We start from the raw sequence: 19200 nt of genomic DNA, 5'->3' as shown, positions 1-19200 counted from the left end.
ATGAAGAACTTGTGTAAATATGGAACTAATGGTATTTCAGGAACCAATGCTAGTCTCATAGCTCTACGGCATGTATTGGCCTACTGTGTGTATATGTATGTACCTTGTGGACCATTAATTATATATGTCAAAGCAGGCTAATACCTACAACACGTAAATCTAAGCTAATGCACACAAAGGGCTTGATCGTCTACCAGGAAGACAGAGAAGCAGATAAATAAGATTGTCTGTACCATCCTTCCAATGCTTCCTGGCTCTCCCAGTATCCCAGCGCGACCTTTGTGCCCCTGCGAAAGTGAACAACATCCCATTACTTGAAACGATCACAATTATGTCATCACAAACCGTAAGGGGTGACACAACGATGAACCAAACTTGCGGTCTGCGCTTTCTACTCACACGGAGGTGCCACTCACCTTTACGCCCAGCAGCCCCTGGGGACCTTTAGGACCAGGTGGACAGTTGGTGGGGCACTACAACAGAGAACAGATGCATCAGCATGCAAAGCTCACAAAGCCAAGAAACCACAGAGAAGCTGCACTCCCTGCCACCAGTACTGCACAGGCCAAAAGGGGAGAGACCTTATCCACTGCTATATCAGAGCAGCAGCACCTAATTTAAAAGAAGATGGGGTTCGATCCACACTTAGAAGGGCTCTAGTAGGGTGCAGGGATGAAGGTGTATCACTGGGCTAGCTGCTGTAACAATCCCCCCCAACAAACACACACACACACACACACACACACACACACACACACACACACACACACACACACACACACACACACACACACACACACACACACACACACACACACACACACACAGGACTCTGGGCATGTTGGAGTGAGCCCCTAGTCCCTGCAGCAGCCATGAGCCCGGATCTAAGAGAGTGTTAATGGGCTCAGGCCTTTGATGGAATCCATTTAATGGACCTCGTTAGGGAAATCCATGGACTCTAAGATCAATACAAGGACGGAGAGGCCCATCAGAGGGTAATGGAGTAGAGTAGGGCTCAAATTAGCGGTGCTTGATATAAAGAGTAGAGCGCTTCACCGCAGAACGGGTCAGGGAACGAGCCACAGCTGTCATGTGAACCGCCTGACCTGCAGCATAACTAACTGATCTCAGCACAGCATACCGCAGTGGGTGTGATAGTGCACCAAAGAGATCCAACATAATGAAGTCGGGGTTTCATTCACCGTGTCACTGGCATGCTGTCACACCGTACGCATACGGCAAACAGTGACCCATCCAAACTAAACTCACCTGGATATCAGCACTGCCTTCATCTCCCCCCAAGAACTTTCCAGGTGGGCCCTGAATAAGATAAATAGATAATGAACCCTAAAAAGGCTGAGATGCACTGTCAAACAGACGAGGGAATAATAACAGTAATGGCATGTTTACGGTGGTGCAGAAGGACTCTGGTGTAACTTAAAAAGGGACGTCTTTTGAGAAATAAAGTTAAACCCATAATTAAGTGTTTGCGCTTCAAAGCAAATACGCAGAAATGTAACAATGCAACTTCGTCTTCATTGGGCCTTATCCAGACTCTCCTGTGAGCTGTTAAGTAAGCTGAGACCTCCGGACGTGACTTACAGGTTTCCCTGAAGGACCTGGCAACCCTGGTGGTCCGGAAGGTCCCATCAGCCCCTGGAAATGGGAACGAATACAGAGATGAAGAGGGAGTGGTCTTGATGAAAAGCACCTAGTGGATGGACTTTAATTGCCATTGTCTTTTCACTACCGTATCACTTTGTGCATGTAATAGTTAGGCTTGCCAGGGGCGGTGGGGGAGGGGGGGGTGTCATAGTTCAAACGAGGCTCAGACATAACGAGCTCTGCGGTGACAGTTTGCCTGTGGTATTAAGAAGGCCAGCATCCAGACTGAATCACACCATCACATTAAGGAAGAAGGCAGTAGATTTCTGACTGTAGTTGAAACAGTCTCTCCTTTCTCCAATGGCAGGGTCCATTCCATAACCATGTGATTAAAATTGTGGTCAGAAATCTAGGCCAGTGTAAAATACTATGGTGCAATGCATTGTAATATAACACTGGTAACAAGAGAATACTTGCAACAATAGTTTGATGCTGTCACACATTATGTTAAGTCGTGACTCTAGTTTCTGGTAATAATGTACAAGAGAAGTAACCTTAGGTCCAGTAGTGCCAATTTCTCCAGGAAGACCAATTTGGCCTGGTGCTCCCTGTTGACAGAAAACAGTGTGGACAGTGGTAAACTAATTTAGCCTCATAGAATAATTGCTCTAAATTCAAGCTATTTAGGTAATTTCACTTCCACAATATATATTTTTTTAATATAAAGACAATGAAAGATTTGGTCTCTCTGGCCTAGCTAACAGGCTAACAACCTGTACTGCTGATCACATGCTCTTTTTAACCACTAGATGGCACTAATATTTAGTAGAAAGATTAATATATTTCAGATGTACTCACTGGTAGACCGGCAAGCCCAGGTCCCTATGGGAATGTGGACAAAATGTAAAACAAACAAATAAATAATATGGTAAATAAATAAAGAATACCATTTTATGTACTAAAACCAAACCACTTCTATTAACTAGCTTCTTGTAAATCTAGTCATATGAAAGTATTGTGTGAAAGTTTTGTCTTGTTTTCCTTTTGCAGATATAAAATAAAATCTACATTTAAGTAGATTACCAGCAAAAAAGTAACAAGAATACCTCTTCAAAGAATACATTTGGATGATCAGCATTTACAATGACTAGACACAGAGATACAATAATGTGCATCAAATGTCAATATTATCCACTAATAAACCAGGGTTAATGTTAATATTTTACTCACAGGGGGTCCTTGTGGCCCAGTGGGCCCTGCTTGACCCTACATAATTGAAAAAAGAATCACAATGTGCTCAATAAACTCAACACGAATACTCAACATTCATTTGAGATTGGGCTGAGGGGAAGACCACTGTAAGTCAAGGAGCATAGCTGAGCACTAATAAAACTGATTAAAAACTAGAAAACATGTTTTAAAGAAAAGTAGCAGAGCGATACATTGAATTGCATCCTTCATCGTGCAACTTCATCTTCTTAAAACGAGGACGATAAAGGGGACATGGATGCCAAAGCACAAATGAATTTTCTATAACCACTATCTATATGTTACGCGTTCTGCATACATTTGGTCACAGATTATGGATGGTTTGACTAGACTGAGGCGTTTTTTGTTAAAAGCTGAACATCTCATAGAAAACAAATGGTCACGTTCATAATCATATTCAACCCTCTACTAACCTTTGGACCAGGTCGCCCCACGGGACCCCTGTCACCTTTTCCCCCAATCAAACCCTGAGAGGAGAAGGATGGGGATGAATAATTATCTGTACAGTGTTCATGAAGCGTGTCTGATTTTGAGTTTTCCACTTCTAGAGATTGTTGTACAGTTTTCTTCCTTTTTCTCCAACTTCTTCTTTCATTTCAAAGAAGACAACACAGGACCAACATTCCAAAGTGGATAATCCCACAATCCCACAACCCCCCTGTGGTGTTCCTGCGAGTTAGTGTGTGACTGGTAGAGGCATGGCCAGTGTATCCTGTATCATGTCTGTTCATTTTACTAGCCTGTGATCACACAGCTGCTGATTGAATATATTTTAAAATAAAAAAAAGGATTAACAAATACCCATGGTGTGCTAACCAGGGCATCACTAAAGAGATGATTTCCCAATTCCTCAGTTCACTCTGAATGAGATGAGGTGTTTTGGGCAGTTTCACCACTCATGAACTGGACCAGCCACATCCTGTACCTGAAGACTGACTCGGGCTTTAATGGTTTCATTTTGCTAAAGGAACCTTTATGTGACGTGAGATGGCGTTCCCAGGGTTCCTGCTCAACTCACATCAATCCCGTCCTCTCCGGGAGGCCCGTCCGGACCTGGCTCACCAGGCTCCCCCTTCTGACCCTGCGGAGTGAAGTGTAGGTCCATACATCATTTCACATACGGTGTGCAGAAGGACAGATATATAAAATGACACTGAGGAGACTCCTGCCATGAGGACAGAACTGCTCATACTCAAACTAAAAGAATTCTAAACAAGGCCTTGCAGAAATGGCATAAGAAATTCTCGTGGACATTTACGTACATGCGGTCCAGGTGGGCCAGGGGGTCCTTTTTCACCCTGACAAAATATATTGACAAAGAATTGTTATTGTTATTATTGTTGTTGTTGTTGTTGGTTGTGTTGTTGTTGTTATAGATTGTTGTTATTGTTAGTGATGTTATTGTTGTTAGCATCATTGCTGCTGCTGCTGCTATTGAACAAAGATCAGTGTGTTTTACATGTTGTAGATTTGAAATCTCAATCTAGTTCTCAATCACAGTTCATTAATCAGGGAGAAAACTCCCAATTTCCTCATCTAATGTGATTTCAATACCATAATACAATTACTTCAGTGAATTTTAATGTTTCATGGTTAAGGCAGGCATTTTTATATGATGTCACATGACTCTGATGTCAGTCAATGTGATTTTGGTTTCCTGAAAAGCAAGAGCCCACCCCCCCTCCCAATATGTTCCACCTTAACATAGACAACTTCCTCTTTAGTTATGTATTTGAACTTATATTCATGCATCACATCAATTTCTCAATACTCTTGTGAGTGTCTATATGTAATTATCTATTAATATGTAATCTTACAATGGGATAATAATTACCACTTTTCCTCCTTATATCATCATTGCACACCTGGTAATTAATGGTACAGTAAGATTATTGCTAATCATTGGGTCGCTTTGATATGTTAGACTGTTCCCCTTTAAGTACACGTCAGCTAGCTATCCAATCGTCAGACTCTTACCTGGGGGCCTCTTCACAGGGTGAAAGAAAGTATCTCGCATTTCTATCTAGTGTTTCATATTAACAGGACTCTATTGTATGTGTGTTTTTATTTCAAGCGCCCTCTCCCGGTGAAACTGTGGCATTGCAGGTGACTGCACTCCCCTAGTAACTGAGTACACAATGACTGTCTTTGTAAGTTGCAGCTTGTGACACCACAGTGCGGCACCAGCACTCACATCTATTCCGTCGGCCCCGGGGGTCCCAGAAGGGCCTGGGGGTCCGCGCGGGCCCTGAGATCCAGGTGGACCACTCTGAAATTAAAGCCAGCGAAACAGACATTTTGGTTCCCTGTGTTTATGATACTATACGCAAATAGCATTAATATCTGTGCATGTGTACATATATTTTTTTTAATATACAGACATATAAATTCACATTTTCAAATGTTTTCTGATGGTAGAAACATTTTACCATTTACCATTTAAATTGTAATGATGCTATTAAATTACTCACAATTACTCTAATTAAATAAACCAGACAAAAAGAGCTATATAAAGTTTTTAATAATAATATGCAAAAACTGCCATAAAATAATTCAATATAATCCATCCAGATAGACAAAAACTCCAAACATATAAATAACACCAAAGCTAGTGCAATCTACTAGTGTAACATCTGAATAACAACAAATAATCAGTAATCACAACAGACACCATGCATTGCATCTAAAATGCATTCAGGTCTTAGCAAAGCAGTGTTGGTTTTAGACCAGCATTTATGAACAGATCTCTGCTTGAAATCCAAAATGTTATACTATTAATAAACTTCTGTTGCAAAAGCTGTTTTGTTGACCTGACTGACAGTTCCTAGTTCCTAGTTAAGGGATGTAACGGGGGGGGGGGGGGGGGGTTGAGAGTAATGTTTACTGATGCACTCTTACTCTCTTACTCCCTCATCAGGTTAGGATCAGACAGGCAAGTACAATGACAACACTGACCCTGTGTGTTTCCACCACAACAAAGTCTCAATGTGATACTGCAATAATCAATCGTAATGTTTCATAAGGCCCAGTCTCAGTGCTGGGGATCATTGTCTCACCCAGTGGTGATCCTGCTGAGGGTATGTACTCGTTAGACTCTTTCCCCTGGTGTTTGAATAGTGACCACTGACAGAAGGTCCCTTGAAAAGGGCCCTTGTGGAGCATGTGTGCTTTGAGTGTGTGTGTGTGTGTGTGTGTGTGTGTGTGTTTCCCTCACTCAGCTACCACATTCCGGTGGTTTCTAGGCCACATTCTGATCCTTCTTCTCATTTCACGCACTGCTATACTAGTATATTTAAACATCTCAATATCCACATTGTGCTGTTTGCAATTTATTATAGTTAATCAAACAAGAAAAAAAAGTTCAGATTATTTAACCAAAGGAAAGTGAAGTCCAAATAAACACATTGCTGAAATTTAACACAACTGCTGAAATTGACTTTAAATGAGAAAGTGTGTAATCCTGCCTTACGACTGCCTTCAGAGCAGAAAGTCCCAGACTGCACTGCCTTTTAAGCAGTTCTGACAGTCCACTGCTTAGTTTTACGAGCATATTAAAGTGAACAGAAGAACGGCTTCAGCTACCATGGCAGTAACTCTCTCTGCCAGCCTGAGAGCACCTGAACCATCCAGCAGAACCAGCAGACACAACAGAACTCCAACCTCACTCACCACTTGAGCCAGAACCAGGTAGAGCATCTCAAGGAGGACCAGGCTTCTGAGGAGTGTAAAGTGTCCAGCCATGGTGAAGGGTTACGTCCGGCTCCTCCGTCTCCTCCAGAAACTCCGCTCTCCCAGGGACGGCCGCTTTGCCTGGCTTTTGCTTTCCCGCTCCTGGCCACTGAGTCCAGGACAGAAGAGTTCCGGGCAGAGGGAAAGGTGTGTGTACTCGTGGGTGACTACTTGGTGCCCTGAACGGAAGAGAAAAACTCCACTGCGGGGAGCAGAGAGGGGGGGATGAGAGGTGTAACCAAACTGTACAGCCAGCCCCTGAGAAGACAACCAGCTCCAACCCTAACACTCTGAGAACCGACCTGAGGACCCCCTCACCCACAGATGGGTGGAGCACCAGTCTTATTATCATTCTCATGAATATGAAAGTCAGCTGTACTTTGGGAAGTTAATTGGACAAATTAGACTAATTTAATTACACCAGTATGAAAACATATAAAAGCTTGTCATCTCAAATTTCCCACCACTATATGACTATATGCACGCCATCTTCACTTTAATGTTGTATAATATGCTTAATCACTAAATGTCGTAGCAGAACGTGCAATGCAACGTCTGTCCACCAGGTGGCACGACTTCTCAAGTTTTGCTAAACACACTGAACGATTCACGCAGATATTTGGTTATTTCACTTAATAATGATGTAACGTAAATGTTAGCTGTGCTTTCCTGTGTCATGTTTTTTGGGGGACTTTTAGTTCCGTTTAATTTAGTTATCAAACAACACAACGACCAGTCGGTGAAATCTGAAGGGCAGCGCTGAGTGACAGGAAACAGGAAATCGACGGTCGTATGTTGTAGGAAACGGCGGTGGCGTGTGAGTGAACGGGTAACCGTGCGTGAGTGAGCGGTTACCGTGAGTGAGTGGTTTCTGGCCGCTCACGGTACCGACAGCTGTTCCCGAACCTCCCCGACCCACAATTTGTCAACCGGCGTCTTCACATTCCGACTACAGAACCGGGACTTTCACCTCCGCACGCGTTTTTTTTAATTTCTCGACAGTTCCCGAAGCTGCGACGCGGACATCGACATTTTTTGGACTTCTAGAAATTCAGAATGACGGGCAAATCCGTCAAAGACGTGGACCGGTACCAGACCGTCCTCAACTCCCTGCTCTCGCTGGAGGAAAACAAGTTTTGTGCGGATTGTCGAGCGAAAGGTGAGTGTGTGTTCCTCACCCGCCACCGTCCTTCACTTCCACTCCTGTCATCATTTCTGTCATCCCGGTTCCGATTAACCGCAGTATGGGTCATTTCTATGAAGGTTTCACCATTAAGCAGCTAATAAATGCTGGCAGGATATGCTTGAGGAAGAAACGTGACCCACTCTTTGCTCTGCAGGTGCTTTGCTGGCTGGGTTAATTGGTCAGCTTTCGCAAGGAGGTCTCTAAAGTTTCTTAAAGGTGTTGGCGGTCCAGTCTGGACTCATCTTGTATCCTGGTCATTTATTGCAGTGCTGCTGTGACTATTTTGGACTCAAGAACCAAACGAGAACGTGGGCTAAACCACGCCAAAAACCCAATACCCGTCCATCATGTCTGATGTCAGACTGCACTTGCATAGTCTGTCATTGATACGGTACCAGGGCAGTACCAGGGATATCCACACACGTGGTTGTTCCAGGTCCCAGATCAGTGTAACTAAAGCCACTGGGATTCAGAACAGTCTCATCGTGGCATTCAGGAGGGTTGAATGCTGATGGGTTCTTTGTCTGCAGTTCATCAGATCATTAACAGAACATTAACCACCGGCAGAGTTGTCATATACTGGCTATCTGCATATTGTGAGCTTGTGAGATCGTGTCTTTAATGATGCAGTAGTAACGGGGACATAAAAGATGCATGCATACACACACACACACACACATATGCACAAGAAAAGGCCTTCCAGAAATGTCAGGACCTGGAGCAGTGCGGATCAGAGCCGGTACTGCCCTCTCCCCTTTCATTTGTTGTAGTGCTGCCAATTATGAAATGCTTGGACCAAGTCCCACTTAATGGGATTAAATGAGAAATCATTGCGTTCCAAAGTGGTCGGGTATGGTTCCTTAGAATTGTCATGTATATAAAGAACTGTTCTATACCCGCACAGTATAAGCGTCCATGGAAACACTGAAATCTAGATGAATGTTAATTGCTGAGCCCATCTCTGGGTCGCAGTGGGCACTTTACAAAGCATGTAGACAGCTGAATGTGGGCGCAGGTTCATCTTGGCTGTGGATGTTTTTCCACGTGTGAGCTGCAGGTGAACATGTGTTCATTGGTGAGGAGTTTCAATCTGGAAGAATCCTCGCAGCAGTGTTCTCCAAGGCTGGTTCATTTGTGCAGCCCATTTCATACACAGTGGCAATTCAAAGTGGCAATTTACACCTTTGCTCTGATTGTTACTATTGCTCCTCACTCTTAAAGCCTGATTAACAAGTCATGTGTGTGTGTGTGTGTGTGTGTGTGTGTGTGTGTGTGTGTGTGTGTGTGTGTGTGTGTGTGAGGTGGTGTTGCACTGTGAAATTGAGATACCATTCATTTTCACCTGTTTAAGAAACTTTTTTTTCCATGAGAGGTAGACAGGAATAAACTTCACAAGAAGGAGTTTAGCCTTTGGTCTGCTGGTGGATGGGGAAAGCTTTGTTGTCTATGCAGATGTCGTCAGCGTCTAGCTGAAGTGGTCACATTGCTTCGCCTTGGAGAGCTTTAGTCAAAAGCAGACACAGACGGTGCTGTGTATGAAGGTTGTTGTGACCATGGCCTTGACCGTGCTGGAGGAAACCGTTGTGTTTAAGACTGCAGAGCATCTCTGCGTGTGGTCCAGGATTACGAGGAGTCCTGCGTTTGTGCTGAAAGCCTCTCGGTGGTTTTGAATGTAGCCGGCACCTCACCACTCAGAAGAGCGCAGCATGCTAGCTTCTTTGACGTAGGCATGCATAGTTGAGCTTTTACTGTCTCAGCCCTTCTTGATGTGCCGTTGCGGTCTCCTCCCCCTCCCCCTTTCACTGGTTCTCAGCCGTAATGTGTGTGTGTGTGTGTGTGTGTGCTTGAGTGGGTTCTCATATAGTGGAAGTGAAACAGAGATTGGGTGTACGACAAAACAAAAAAAAAGGGTAGTTTTGCAGTTGACCTTTCCTGCTAGAACACCTCAGCTGTGAGGCTCATTTGCATTCTTTTGTTCCACGGTTGTCATGGAGATCTCACCCTGTCTGCTGAGGAGCGAGTGGAGGATGTAATGAGGATGAGGAGGGACAGTGCGGCTGTGCCTGTGCTGTCTGCATCGATCCATGGCTCCTGGAGCTGAACGAGCCCTGTGTGCTAGCGTGCGTTCACGCGGGTGCACGAGACGACGAGCGAAAGGTTTTCTCCTCGCAGGCATGCTGGCCCTCAGATTAGAGGGCTAGTGGAGATGATATTAGCATGTTGCAACGCTGCGCTACGATGAATACAGAGCAAGACTACGGCGAGCACGGTGGTAGGCCCACAGCTCTGAAGGACTGACACTGTTGACTAGATGAGACTACAGGTCACTGGTGCTGTTCAGATGTCATAGATGCATCAGTGATTAGTAGCATGCTGATCACGGGCTTGGCTCTGGCCACAGGGCAAAGCCATACTTTTTACTTGTGGGCGATAAGTGGGCAGCCTGTGTTTACATAATTTACTCCCTTCTTTATCTCCTGTGTGTGTGTGTGTGTGTGTGTGTGTGTGTGTGTGTGTGTGTGTGTGTGTGTGTGTGTGTGTGTGTGTGTGTGTGTGTGTGTGCGCGCACGCTCGCGCATGCATGTTGAATAAAGTATGAAGTGCATCTGCGTTGGGGATGCATGCTCAGTCTGTTCTGGGTTGTTCTCTCTCCTCTGGTAATCCAGGTTGGAGGAAGGCCCTTTGGCAGAAAACGAAGCCAGCAGTTGGCAGAATTTCAGTCTGAGGATTCCTCAGCCCAGTTTGAGAAACTGGGTCTTCAGTTCACGACTCCCTCGTGTCTCCTCATCCGGAGTGCACAGCCGGAGGATGTTCAAGCTCACGTGGCCGTGTAAGCGCTGTCCCGCTGCTCTGGTGGGGATGTGCATTACTGTGTGTTGTATCCGTGCGCCTCCTCGTGTCGTGTCTCTGAGGGAGTCCGTTTTTTGCAGCCTTGTGGAACAGTGATCCTGGATAGTTGAACCATATGTAGAGGGTTTTTATTTTCCTCCTTGGTCACATGATTGTTTAAAGTGTGTGTGTAAAAGCACGTTTAAGAGAGTCAGTGTTTGTTCAGTACACAAATCCGCCACAGCAGGTGAAGGAAGACAAACATCCTGGCTAGAGTACTGCCATCTTGTTTGCCTGTTATTACTGTCTTTTTTTTATTAACTGTCTTCTCTACTAATTCTTATTTATGTAGAAAATTATGGTGTCTTGGCATTTATATGGCTGATCAAGTAATTGTAAAAGTTGTTGAGTCATTGTTGCTCCACTGACCAGAGTTATCTGCTGATCAGACCTACACCCTTGAATCTACACAGCCAGAATGTAAGCACCACCTTTCAGGATAGGGGAAGCATGTAATTTTCATGATTTCTCAACCAAACTTCACTGTGTGGAAATAACCAGCAAAGTTCCCAATCACAGATTTTCAATCAACATGATTGTTTTTTCACTTCTTAGTCTGTAACTGTAACTTTGATTCCTCGACATTTTGGTAGCAGCTTTTGATCCTGTCAGCCGTAGCATGCTCATTCAAGACCGTCATCTTTCGTTATTACTTTTCATAGATTAGTTTTTAATTGGTTGCAGTCATATCTTACTAATAGACCACTATTCATTTCACATAAATCAACTAAAGCCCCCGTTATTCAAGGAGTACCCCAGGGATCTGTCCTTGGACCCTTTTCATTTGATATAATTCTCCTGTAGGCCAAATCATTTGTAATCATTCTTTGCTAATGACATTCAGATTTATATTGGTTCTGCTTCCCTGGAGCTTCTGCCCAGGCGTTGAGTTCATGTGTCACAGATCTAAAACTCACAATACACAATACCTACTTAAAACTAAATCAAGTCACCCACCAAAACTGCATTTTATCGTCCGCGCAACACCGCATAAAACTTCACCGTCTGCTCAGTGGTAATGATTCAAGAATGTCTCACATTGATTACTGTAACTCTCTCTTTTTATGGTCTTCCTTCTAAATCAGTCAACCATCCAAAGCTCAGCCGCTAGAGTGCTTGGATCTATCAGACGTTCTGCAAACATCACCCCCCTCCTTCAACTGTCGCACTGTCTCCGTCACCCCATTCGTTTGCCCTGCCCTCTCCTACCCTTCAGTCCTCTGGTCTTCTAACAATCCCACAAATTCGTCTCCCAGCCATTGGGTTCAGGTCCTTCAGTGCTTCTCCTCCTAAACCTTAGAACGCCCCTAAATACCAACTGAAAACGTTCCTCTCTGCTGCTCCTATTTTTTCCCCCTTTTCTCTGTAAGGTCCTTGGGTTTGTGGAATAAGAATACACTATTTATTGTTGTTTGAAAGTCTCTGCTGTCGCAGCAGCACAGTCCACCCGTCAGTCACAGTTACTCCTGCTCGATACACTGGAAGTTCTAAGTTTAGCATCCACTTTCGGTCACGAAGCTCGGGGGACAAACGTGCTCCCAGATGCGCTGGATTGCTGAAGTTACTGGCATCTGCTCATACAGTCTACATGTTGCTAATTAGCATGGCATGTTGCATCTTGCGGCAGAGCTCAGCGGAGGGCTGGAGTTCAGCAGCGCAGAAGTGGATGAGTCACCCCGTGAGCTGCTGGACTCCAGCGCGTGAGTCAGCCCGAGCTGCTGGACTCCGGCGTGGGAGGCGTTCGGAGGCTGTGGCGTTCTGTCACACATCCGCCTTCCTCCGGGCTAACGAATGCGCGAACGCACCGGCTCCTTCACCTCCCGGCCTGCCGACATCGTTCGGTGACGCGGCCGGTGCGGTGGGGAAGGGGAGGGCGATCCAGAGACGGGTACGGTGACGACCTGTCGGGTCTCTCTGGGGCCGGACCGTGCCAGCAGTGTGTGTGTGTGGCTTTAGGTATATCCTGTTCCAGTGGACCTAACCTGCACCATCTCACATGATCACAGATCTGAGCACAACCAGGAAGGCCATACGGGAGGAAACCAGCTCGACAGCAACCAGCCATTGTCTCAGTACAAGCACAAAACAGCAGGTGGCCACGGACTCTGCCTACTTGACTGAGCTTGTTGTAGACTTGTAACATATTTGTTCGTTTCTCTTCATACCGAGAAGTTAAACACACTTGCGCAATGGGTGTTCAGCACACACATAGCTGATTTAAAATACAAAATAACACCTGGATGATTTTGTTTAGGAAGGATTTTGATTCACTTTTTTTTTTTGTTGTTGTTGACGAAGAGAGAAGTGAATCCAAATCAATTTAAATGTGGATTGCCAGTTTGTATTACCCAAGTTTGTGTTTAGAAATGAAGCAATCATTGGTCTTGTTATGCAGACCCAGTGTGCACAGTTCATGCAGCAGGGACCTGCAAACAGAAATGTTGCCACAACAATCCTTTGTGACATCACCCATCATGAGGTAGAACACACAATAATGCTGCCACCTAATGGACACTATCGTTACTGCATCACCACATATCCACCTCAGAAAAAAAAAAAATTCAGCATCTCTCAGTAAAGCCACCTCATGTCAGGGCAGTCACATGACCTATTTTAGGAGGGCCAAACGAATAAGGGGAGAGCCGGTGTCCGCCTCGAGCCTACGGTAGACAGAATGCGGTCAGCACGCCCCACGCAAACCTGCAGGCTCCTGCCTGAGTCACGGCTCGCTCCGGCGTGGGCAGGCTGAAGCGATGCGGGGGGAGAGAGTGAAGCACGATGGCCCACCAGCCTGCCAAGGCTTCCAGCTCACCGTGCGGTGTAGATGGAGACAGGTGTGAGGGGACGAGCCCAGACCCGAGCCCGCCGTGCCGCCCCTTCTACCGCGCCCGTCGTGTTTTCCCACCGCGGTCTCCGTGCATGCCGGTACGCTGTGGTGTACGATGACGGAAACGCTCCTTTGGTCTTCCTGTGTGTCGTTAAGAACAGACCCCTCCCGATTGTTCGTCCTTCGAGTGACAAATACATCTGCGTTTTAGTCACAGTCAATACAAGGAGTCACTTTATCGCTTATTTTGTCTCATTTCTCTTTTCTTGTGCACTCTCTTCTATCCCTCTATCAGGCCCCAGATGGGCGTCCTGGAATCTGGGAATCTTCATCTGTATCCGCTGTGCAGGAATCCACCGGAATCTTGGTGTACACATATCCCGGGTCAAATCGGTCAACCTCGACGAGTGGACACAGGAGCAGATTCAGGTTTTTATACACACACACTGGGCTTAATTCATAGTATGAACGATAGTCCTCAAGGCAACGGGGGGATCTTTTCAGTGTTATTTCTCTCTTTAAATATTTAGTATCAGATTTGAACGGCATGTTCTGTGATGTTGTGTAACGATTGTGTCTCCGTGCAGAGTGTCCAGGACATGGGGAATGCCAAGGCACGACGCCTGTACGAGGCCTTTTTACCTGAGTGCTTCCAGCGGCCCGAGACGGACCAGTATCCTCCACTAATGGTCCTTTCACTCCCCCGTGTAGGCCAAACGTTGTTATTTAGAGCTGCTGGTTTCTTTAACGCCACTCGTGTAGATCGGCCGAGGGCTTCATCCGTGACAAGTACGAAAAGAAAAAATACATGGACAAAAGCATCGACGTCCAGGCGTTCAGGGTGAGTCCGTCGTCGTAAGAGAACGGGATGCGTTTTGCTGGATGTTCTTTAAAAAAATGACCGCTGTTGTCTCCTCTAACACGTATAGAAGGAGAAGGGAGAGACGGTAACGAAAGGGACGCCTGTTGTTTTTGAGAAGATGAAGCTGGTTAGTGTTTGTTTGGTGTGTTTGTGGAGCAACCCTTCAGACATGGTATTAGAGAGGAACTATGGAGTGACCCAACCTCTCTCTCTCTCTCTCTCTCTCTCGCTCTCTCTCTCTCTCTCTCTGTCTTCTAGAAGAGGGAGGAGCCTCAGCAGTTCAAGAACAGCCCAAAGAAACAGTCCCAGTCAGTAAACGACCTTTTAGGACTAGGTAACCTCCTGTTGCCTTTCACCCACATTTATCCCATTCAAACGACAACAAACAAAAAGATCACCAGCATTAACAGCTGTGACTATTGTTAGCAAGCGTGCCTCTAAATCTAATTGGCAGACACCCCCGCTCCTCTGGCTGCAGTAGCCAATGGGAAGGCCACCCCTGAGCAGAGCCCCGCCCTGGATCTGTTCGGATCCCTCCAGGCTGCTAGCTCAACATCTGCGCGGAGCACAGTAAGGCCTCTCGTACACCACACGGGTGGTACACAGCTTGGGAGTTTGGTAAGCGATTCAGGAGGAAGTTGATGTGGTTCTGGTGTGGAGTAATGGTGGTACGATGTCCTGCTGCAGCCTGGCTCCGGGTCGGGTTCCTCCTGCGGCTCCGCCTCCAGCTCCATGCCCAAGGGGCGCGTGGCAGCGTCGGTACCGGAGAACCTCAGCCTCTTTCTGGACCCGCCCAGCAAAAGTGAGGACGGCAGCAAGAAGATGTCCAAAGACTCCATCCTGTCCCTGTACAGTAGCGCAGCGCCACAGACCAATATGGCTGTTCACCGTAAGTTACACTTCGGAATTAGCATTTTACCTTAATCCAGAATGACGTGTTCAGCCAAAACGCTGACTAGTCAGCTGGGAAAACAGAGTGCTTCTCTGCGTCCGCTTGTCTGCCTTCCCTTCCTCTGTGGTCATGCAGAAGTGCATTATTTTAAACCTTGCACCCTTTCTTCTCACACTGTACATATAAATAGTCGATTACAATGAGTGTCTGCAGTGTACTGTAATAAAAGATGTAGTGGTTGTCAAAATTGTTGCGAAGCACAAAAGGACAGAGGTTCTGTGGACAGGGGATATTCATCAGCTATACAAGGTGCTTACTTGTGTACCTTTTGACTCGTGTGTGTGTGTGTGTGTGTGTGTGTGTGTGTGTGTGTGTGTGTGTGTGTGTGTGTGTGTGTGTGTGTGTGTGTGTGTGTGCGCAGCTGGAATGTACATGGGAGCAGCTCCAATGGGCTACGCCCCTGCACCCGCGTACGGCCACTACCCGCCTCTGGCCGCCCAGCAGGGGATGATGGGAACCATGATGGCCCCGCAGGTGACCGTGATGGGACAGGCAGGCGTGATGGGACAGCCGGCAGTGGCCCCTGCTCCGTACATGGCAGGGGTGCCCGGGGGCATGATGGGATTGCAGGGGGGCGTGATGGGGGGTGTGGGCGCCCTACCTCAGCAGCCCTACGGAGTTCAGCAGGCCCAACAGGTGCAGTGGAACATCACACAGGTGAGAACGGCCCTGCAAACTAGCACTCCACGCTAACGGAGCACACCTCGTGCTCAAATGCAGTCATTGATGGGGCCCCACTGCCTTAAAAGTAGCGGTTAAACCGTCTTTGGATGGAAATCACTTACCATAGCGAAAGTTGTGCCTTCCTGTGTCCCCTCTCAGATGACGCACCACATGACGGGTGTGAACTTTTACGGAGGCAACAGCATGATGGGATACGGGCAGCCCATGGGCGGCACCGCGGATCCCAGCGCCAATCACATGCTCGGCTCACAGGTGTGGAAGTGAGGCGGTCAGCAGGGCGTGGCGTTACAGTGGGCGGGCTCGGAGACACTGCAATAAACCACGTACGAGAAGGGTCTGGACACGCGTCTCCTTCAGATATCCACAGAGCTGCGGCACCCACGAAGACCGAATGTATTTATTTAGGGATCTTAAGAGGAAGAGATTCTACCTCCCCTGTCCTCAGAGCCATTTTTCTGCCCGGTGGCCCAGAGATGACGCGGCTGGGGTGCCGTCACTTCACGTTATGACGACCGGCGGCTCTGGGTCTCTCCGTACTCCTCAGCGCCCTCCTCTGGCCTCTGCTGTCACTGCACTCACTTTCCGTTACGTGCAATACAGTTTGGTTGCATGTCTGTGAGGGGAAACGTACCTCGGTAAATTGGGTAGTGTATGTTTTCTGAACTGGGAACACCTTCCAAGCTGGTGACATGTTCTTTCTTTGCTTCGAGCCACTATCTTCGTGTAACAAATCACTTAATGGTACACACTTATAAACGCCTATAAACCTGCATGCACTGATTGTTAACCTAGATGTGTTGGTGACGAGGACCGTGTTGAGAGACACCTGATCGGCATCGTGATGCTTCTCTACCTTGCGCGGCGTGTTGCCGTCGTCCATGTCTGGAGCCACGCTTGGGTCGATGGCAACCCTGCCCCCAGCCCTCGACATGCCTGCAGGGCAGGTTCTGGATCACACGGGCCCCTTCCTCCCCCAGGGCGGCCCAGCTGACGTGTGTCTGCACTCTGCTCGTCTTTCCTCACACGCTCTAAGCTCAGGAGTTTCACAGGCAGGCCAGGCAAAGGTGGCGGTGTCACGTCAGGCCGTTCCGTGCGTCCCGATTGAGACGCGCTCACATCTTAGCCAAAGATCTTCAGATGAAGGATTAGCTAAACTATCCTGGATTCAAGTGTTTGCAGAAAAAAAAGATATTACATGCTCAGCAAGCTGATAATTTAGTCCTGTGATATTCTTACCTGATTGTATCCGATCGAGTCTCACCTCAAATGCCACTTTTGATTGTATAAACTGAGCACTGTCTTTTCCTTCACTGCAGGGGGCCCAGTGGTGCTTTAACGGCGGAGGGTCAGACTTAAGTGACTCACTGCAGGGTTTTTAATAGATCAACTGTACCTCTCTGTTTCAGTCTGCGGAGACCAATCGAATGCCTCCCATGCTTCAGACAGTAGCCTTCTGCAGTTTTGATTTAGGCTGGTCGGGTCACGGAGGCCGTGCGGCCGGGCCGGGGCTGCTGCAGACGGGCTGCACGAGGCTCCCCCGTATGCCCGGTGACGCGAGCAGAATTGCATTTCCAGACTCCTCTGAGGTTGTTTGTGTGCTTGTGGTGTCGTGCTGCTATGGGGATGTATGCTTTGCGACTGTAGGTCCGAGCTAACGGGCGTTATGCGGGACATACGCGCTTAACAAGCGTCGTAAACAAAACCGACCGCTGTGAGGCTGCGGAACGCTGAATGGATTTTGCAATATTTGATTAGTTTATACTTTAAAGCAGACGCTCAGTCACAAGTCCTTGACACTCTCTCTCTCTCTCTTTCTCTCTCTCTCTCTCTGCCTCTCTCGCGCTTTGATTTGTGAATACGTACCACTGCCCCCTAGTGGCCGAATGTCAGGACATGAATGTGAAATATGCAGTTGCTGAATGTGTTCTGCTGTATATTTGTGTTAACTATTGTTAAAAATGCTGCAATTTCCAACTTTTGGTTTGTTCAGTTTTACCATAAAACACGAGTAAACTTTCAAGTACACACATTCCAAGTTGATTTGACGTTGTACATAATCTTTCTCTTGAATATTTTCTTCCTCAAAATCACTTTTAGAGCAGATGAATGAAGAAGCATGCTTGTGTGTGACTGTATAATCAGAGCTGTGAACTAATGCGAGTGCAGTTTGGTGGTGAAGTGCTTCAGAAGGTTAAGTCCTTCCACGAGCAAAGTGTTTTTGCACTATTCATCCTCTTTCCCAATAGCTGGGCCTGCGGCCAGTCTGCCTCTGAATGTCAAGTGTTTGTCTCTAATAGGATAAACGAGTACTAAGGTTGATCAGCTTAGGGGAGATAAGGGTTCCTGGCTCCTATACACATCTCTAATAGTTTAAAGTCACTTTACCTTGTATTGCAGTAATAATTCACTTAGCTTCATTAAGGATTCTTTTTAGAAATACATTAAGCAATACTTCAACACAAGGTATAAGTTAAGAAAGCCAGCCGGTTTAACAACATCTCAGATATCACGGACTAACCACCATCGATGAACCGTGAGTCTAAGGAAAGGCCGTGACGCGTCAGCCGTACTCTGTACTACATTATTGATGTACTCTGCAAACGTGGTAGGCTGGATGTCATTAACGCTCATGCGCACAGCACAGAGCCCGGCTGCCTGCGGTTTTTCTCTTTAATGATCACTAAAGACTCAGAAAATAAGGGTTTGGTGCACGCTGGCACACTGATTATTCACTCCTGTAAAAAATATTAAAATTCTTCAAAGAACCTACATGTATCTGTAAGTGCAGGACCCTGTGTGTTTGACCACATGCCCGTGGGCCTCATGGTGGCGATGAAGAGCTGGACTAAGGTGTGGTCTTGTTCTCTTCGGTAACCCTGGTGCTAAAGCCGGCTCCGCCCATGTGACATCCATTAGGGAGATGGTGGGGAACATTCCTTTTTTCTCTGACTTGCCAGTATCAGCAAATCTAAAAGGAAGCGTTTAAAATCTCAAGGTAGTGACACAAGGTAGTGGTTGTTATTAACGTCATTACATGGTTCACAGTTATGAATACAGACGTGGATTAATTACAAGCTAATGCTTGATCTGTAGCTATTGCTTGATCATATCCGCTTCCTTTTGATATGTTTTAGGATATTGAAAATATGTATATTACAAAAACTCAAACTGAGTAATAAAATATCTTTTATCTGCAA

The 19200-nt window shown here is 46.5% G+C and overlaps 2 protein-coding genes across 3 annotated transcripts in view; one reads left to right on the top strand and one right to left on the bottom strand.

Annotated features, from left to right (window-relative positions):
* col9a2 (procollagen, type IX, alpha 2) overlaps positions 1-8019 on the bottom strand; it is an 18725-nt gene extending 10706 nt beyond the window's left edge. The window contains exons 1-13 of one of the 2 annotated variants that reach the window (XM_077008526.1): positions 7930-8019; positions 6544-6805; positions 5069-5143; positions 4137-4172; positions 3893-3955; positions 3288-3341; positions 2836-2871; positions 2464-2487; positions 2160-2213; positions 1603-1656; positions 1270-1320; positions 417-473; positions 234-287 (exon numbers count right to left, since the gene is read on the bottom strand). In XM_077008526.1, coding sequence (XP_076864641.1) covers positions 234-287; positions 417-473; positions 1270-1320; positions 1603-1656; positions 2160-2213; positions 2464-2487; positions 2836-2871; positions 3288-3341; positions 3893-3955; positions 4137-4172; positions 5069-5143; positions 6544-6615 — 630 coding nt within the window. In that variant the 5' untranslated portion in view covers positions 6616-6805; positions 7930-8019. Of the gene's footprint in view, positions 1-233; positions 288-416; positions 474-1269; positions 1321-1602; positions 1657-2159; positions 2214-2463; positions 2488-2835; positions 2872-3287; positions 3342-3892; positions 3956-4136; positions 4173-5068; positions 5144-6543; positions 6892-7929 lie in introns of those variants that run through there. The other variant, XM_077008525.1, reaches the window with a different exon arrangement.
* Positions 7166-19200, top strand: smap2 (small ArfGAP2). The gene is made up of 10 exons (XM_077008527.1): positions 7166-7762; positions 13801-13934; positions 14093-14178; positions 14268-14346; positions 14435-14494; positions 14626-14701; positions 14822-14937; positions 15055-15256; positions 15681-15976; positions 16142-19200. Exons 1-10 carry the CDS (start codon positions 7660-7662, stop codon positions 16265-16267), a joined length of 1278 nt encoding a protein of 425 aa, XP_076864642.1. The 5' UTR covers positions 7166-7659; the 3' UTR covers positions 16268-19200.

The sequence above is a fragment of the Brachyhypopomus gauderio genome, chromosome 6 (assembly GCF_052324685.1).
Source record: "Brachyhypopomus gauderio isolate BG-103 chromosome 6, BGAUD_0.2, whole genome shotgun sequence".
Classification (NCBI taxonomy): Eukaryota; Metazoa; Chordata; class Actinopteri; order Gymnotiformes; family Hypopomidae; genus Brachyhypopomus; species Brachyhypopomus gauderio.
Note: the sequence above shows the minus strand (reverse complement) of the source record. Positions and strands in the feature narration are given on the sequence as shown.

Coding starts and splice junctions, on each gene's coding strand:
- smap2 (XM_077008527.1), top strand. CDS start 7,660: ATGACGGGCAAATCCGTCAAAGACGTGGACCGGTACCAGACCGTCCTC. Junction 14,347..14,434: donor TCGACGTCCAGGCGTTCAGG/GTGAGTCCGTCG, acceptor TAACACGTATAG/AAGGAGAAGGGAGAGACGGT. Junction 14,938..15,054: donor CAACATCTGCGCGGAGCACA/GTAAGGCCTCTC, acceptor GTCCTGCTGCAG/CCTGGCTCCGGGTCGGGTTC.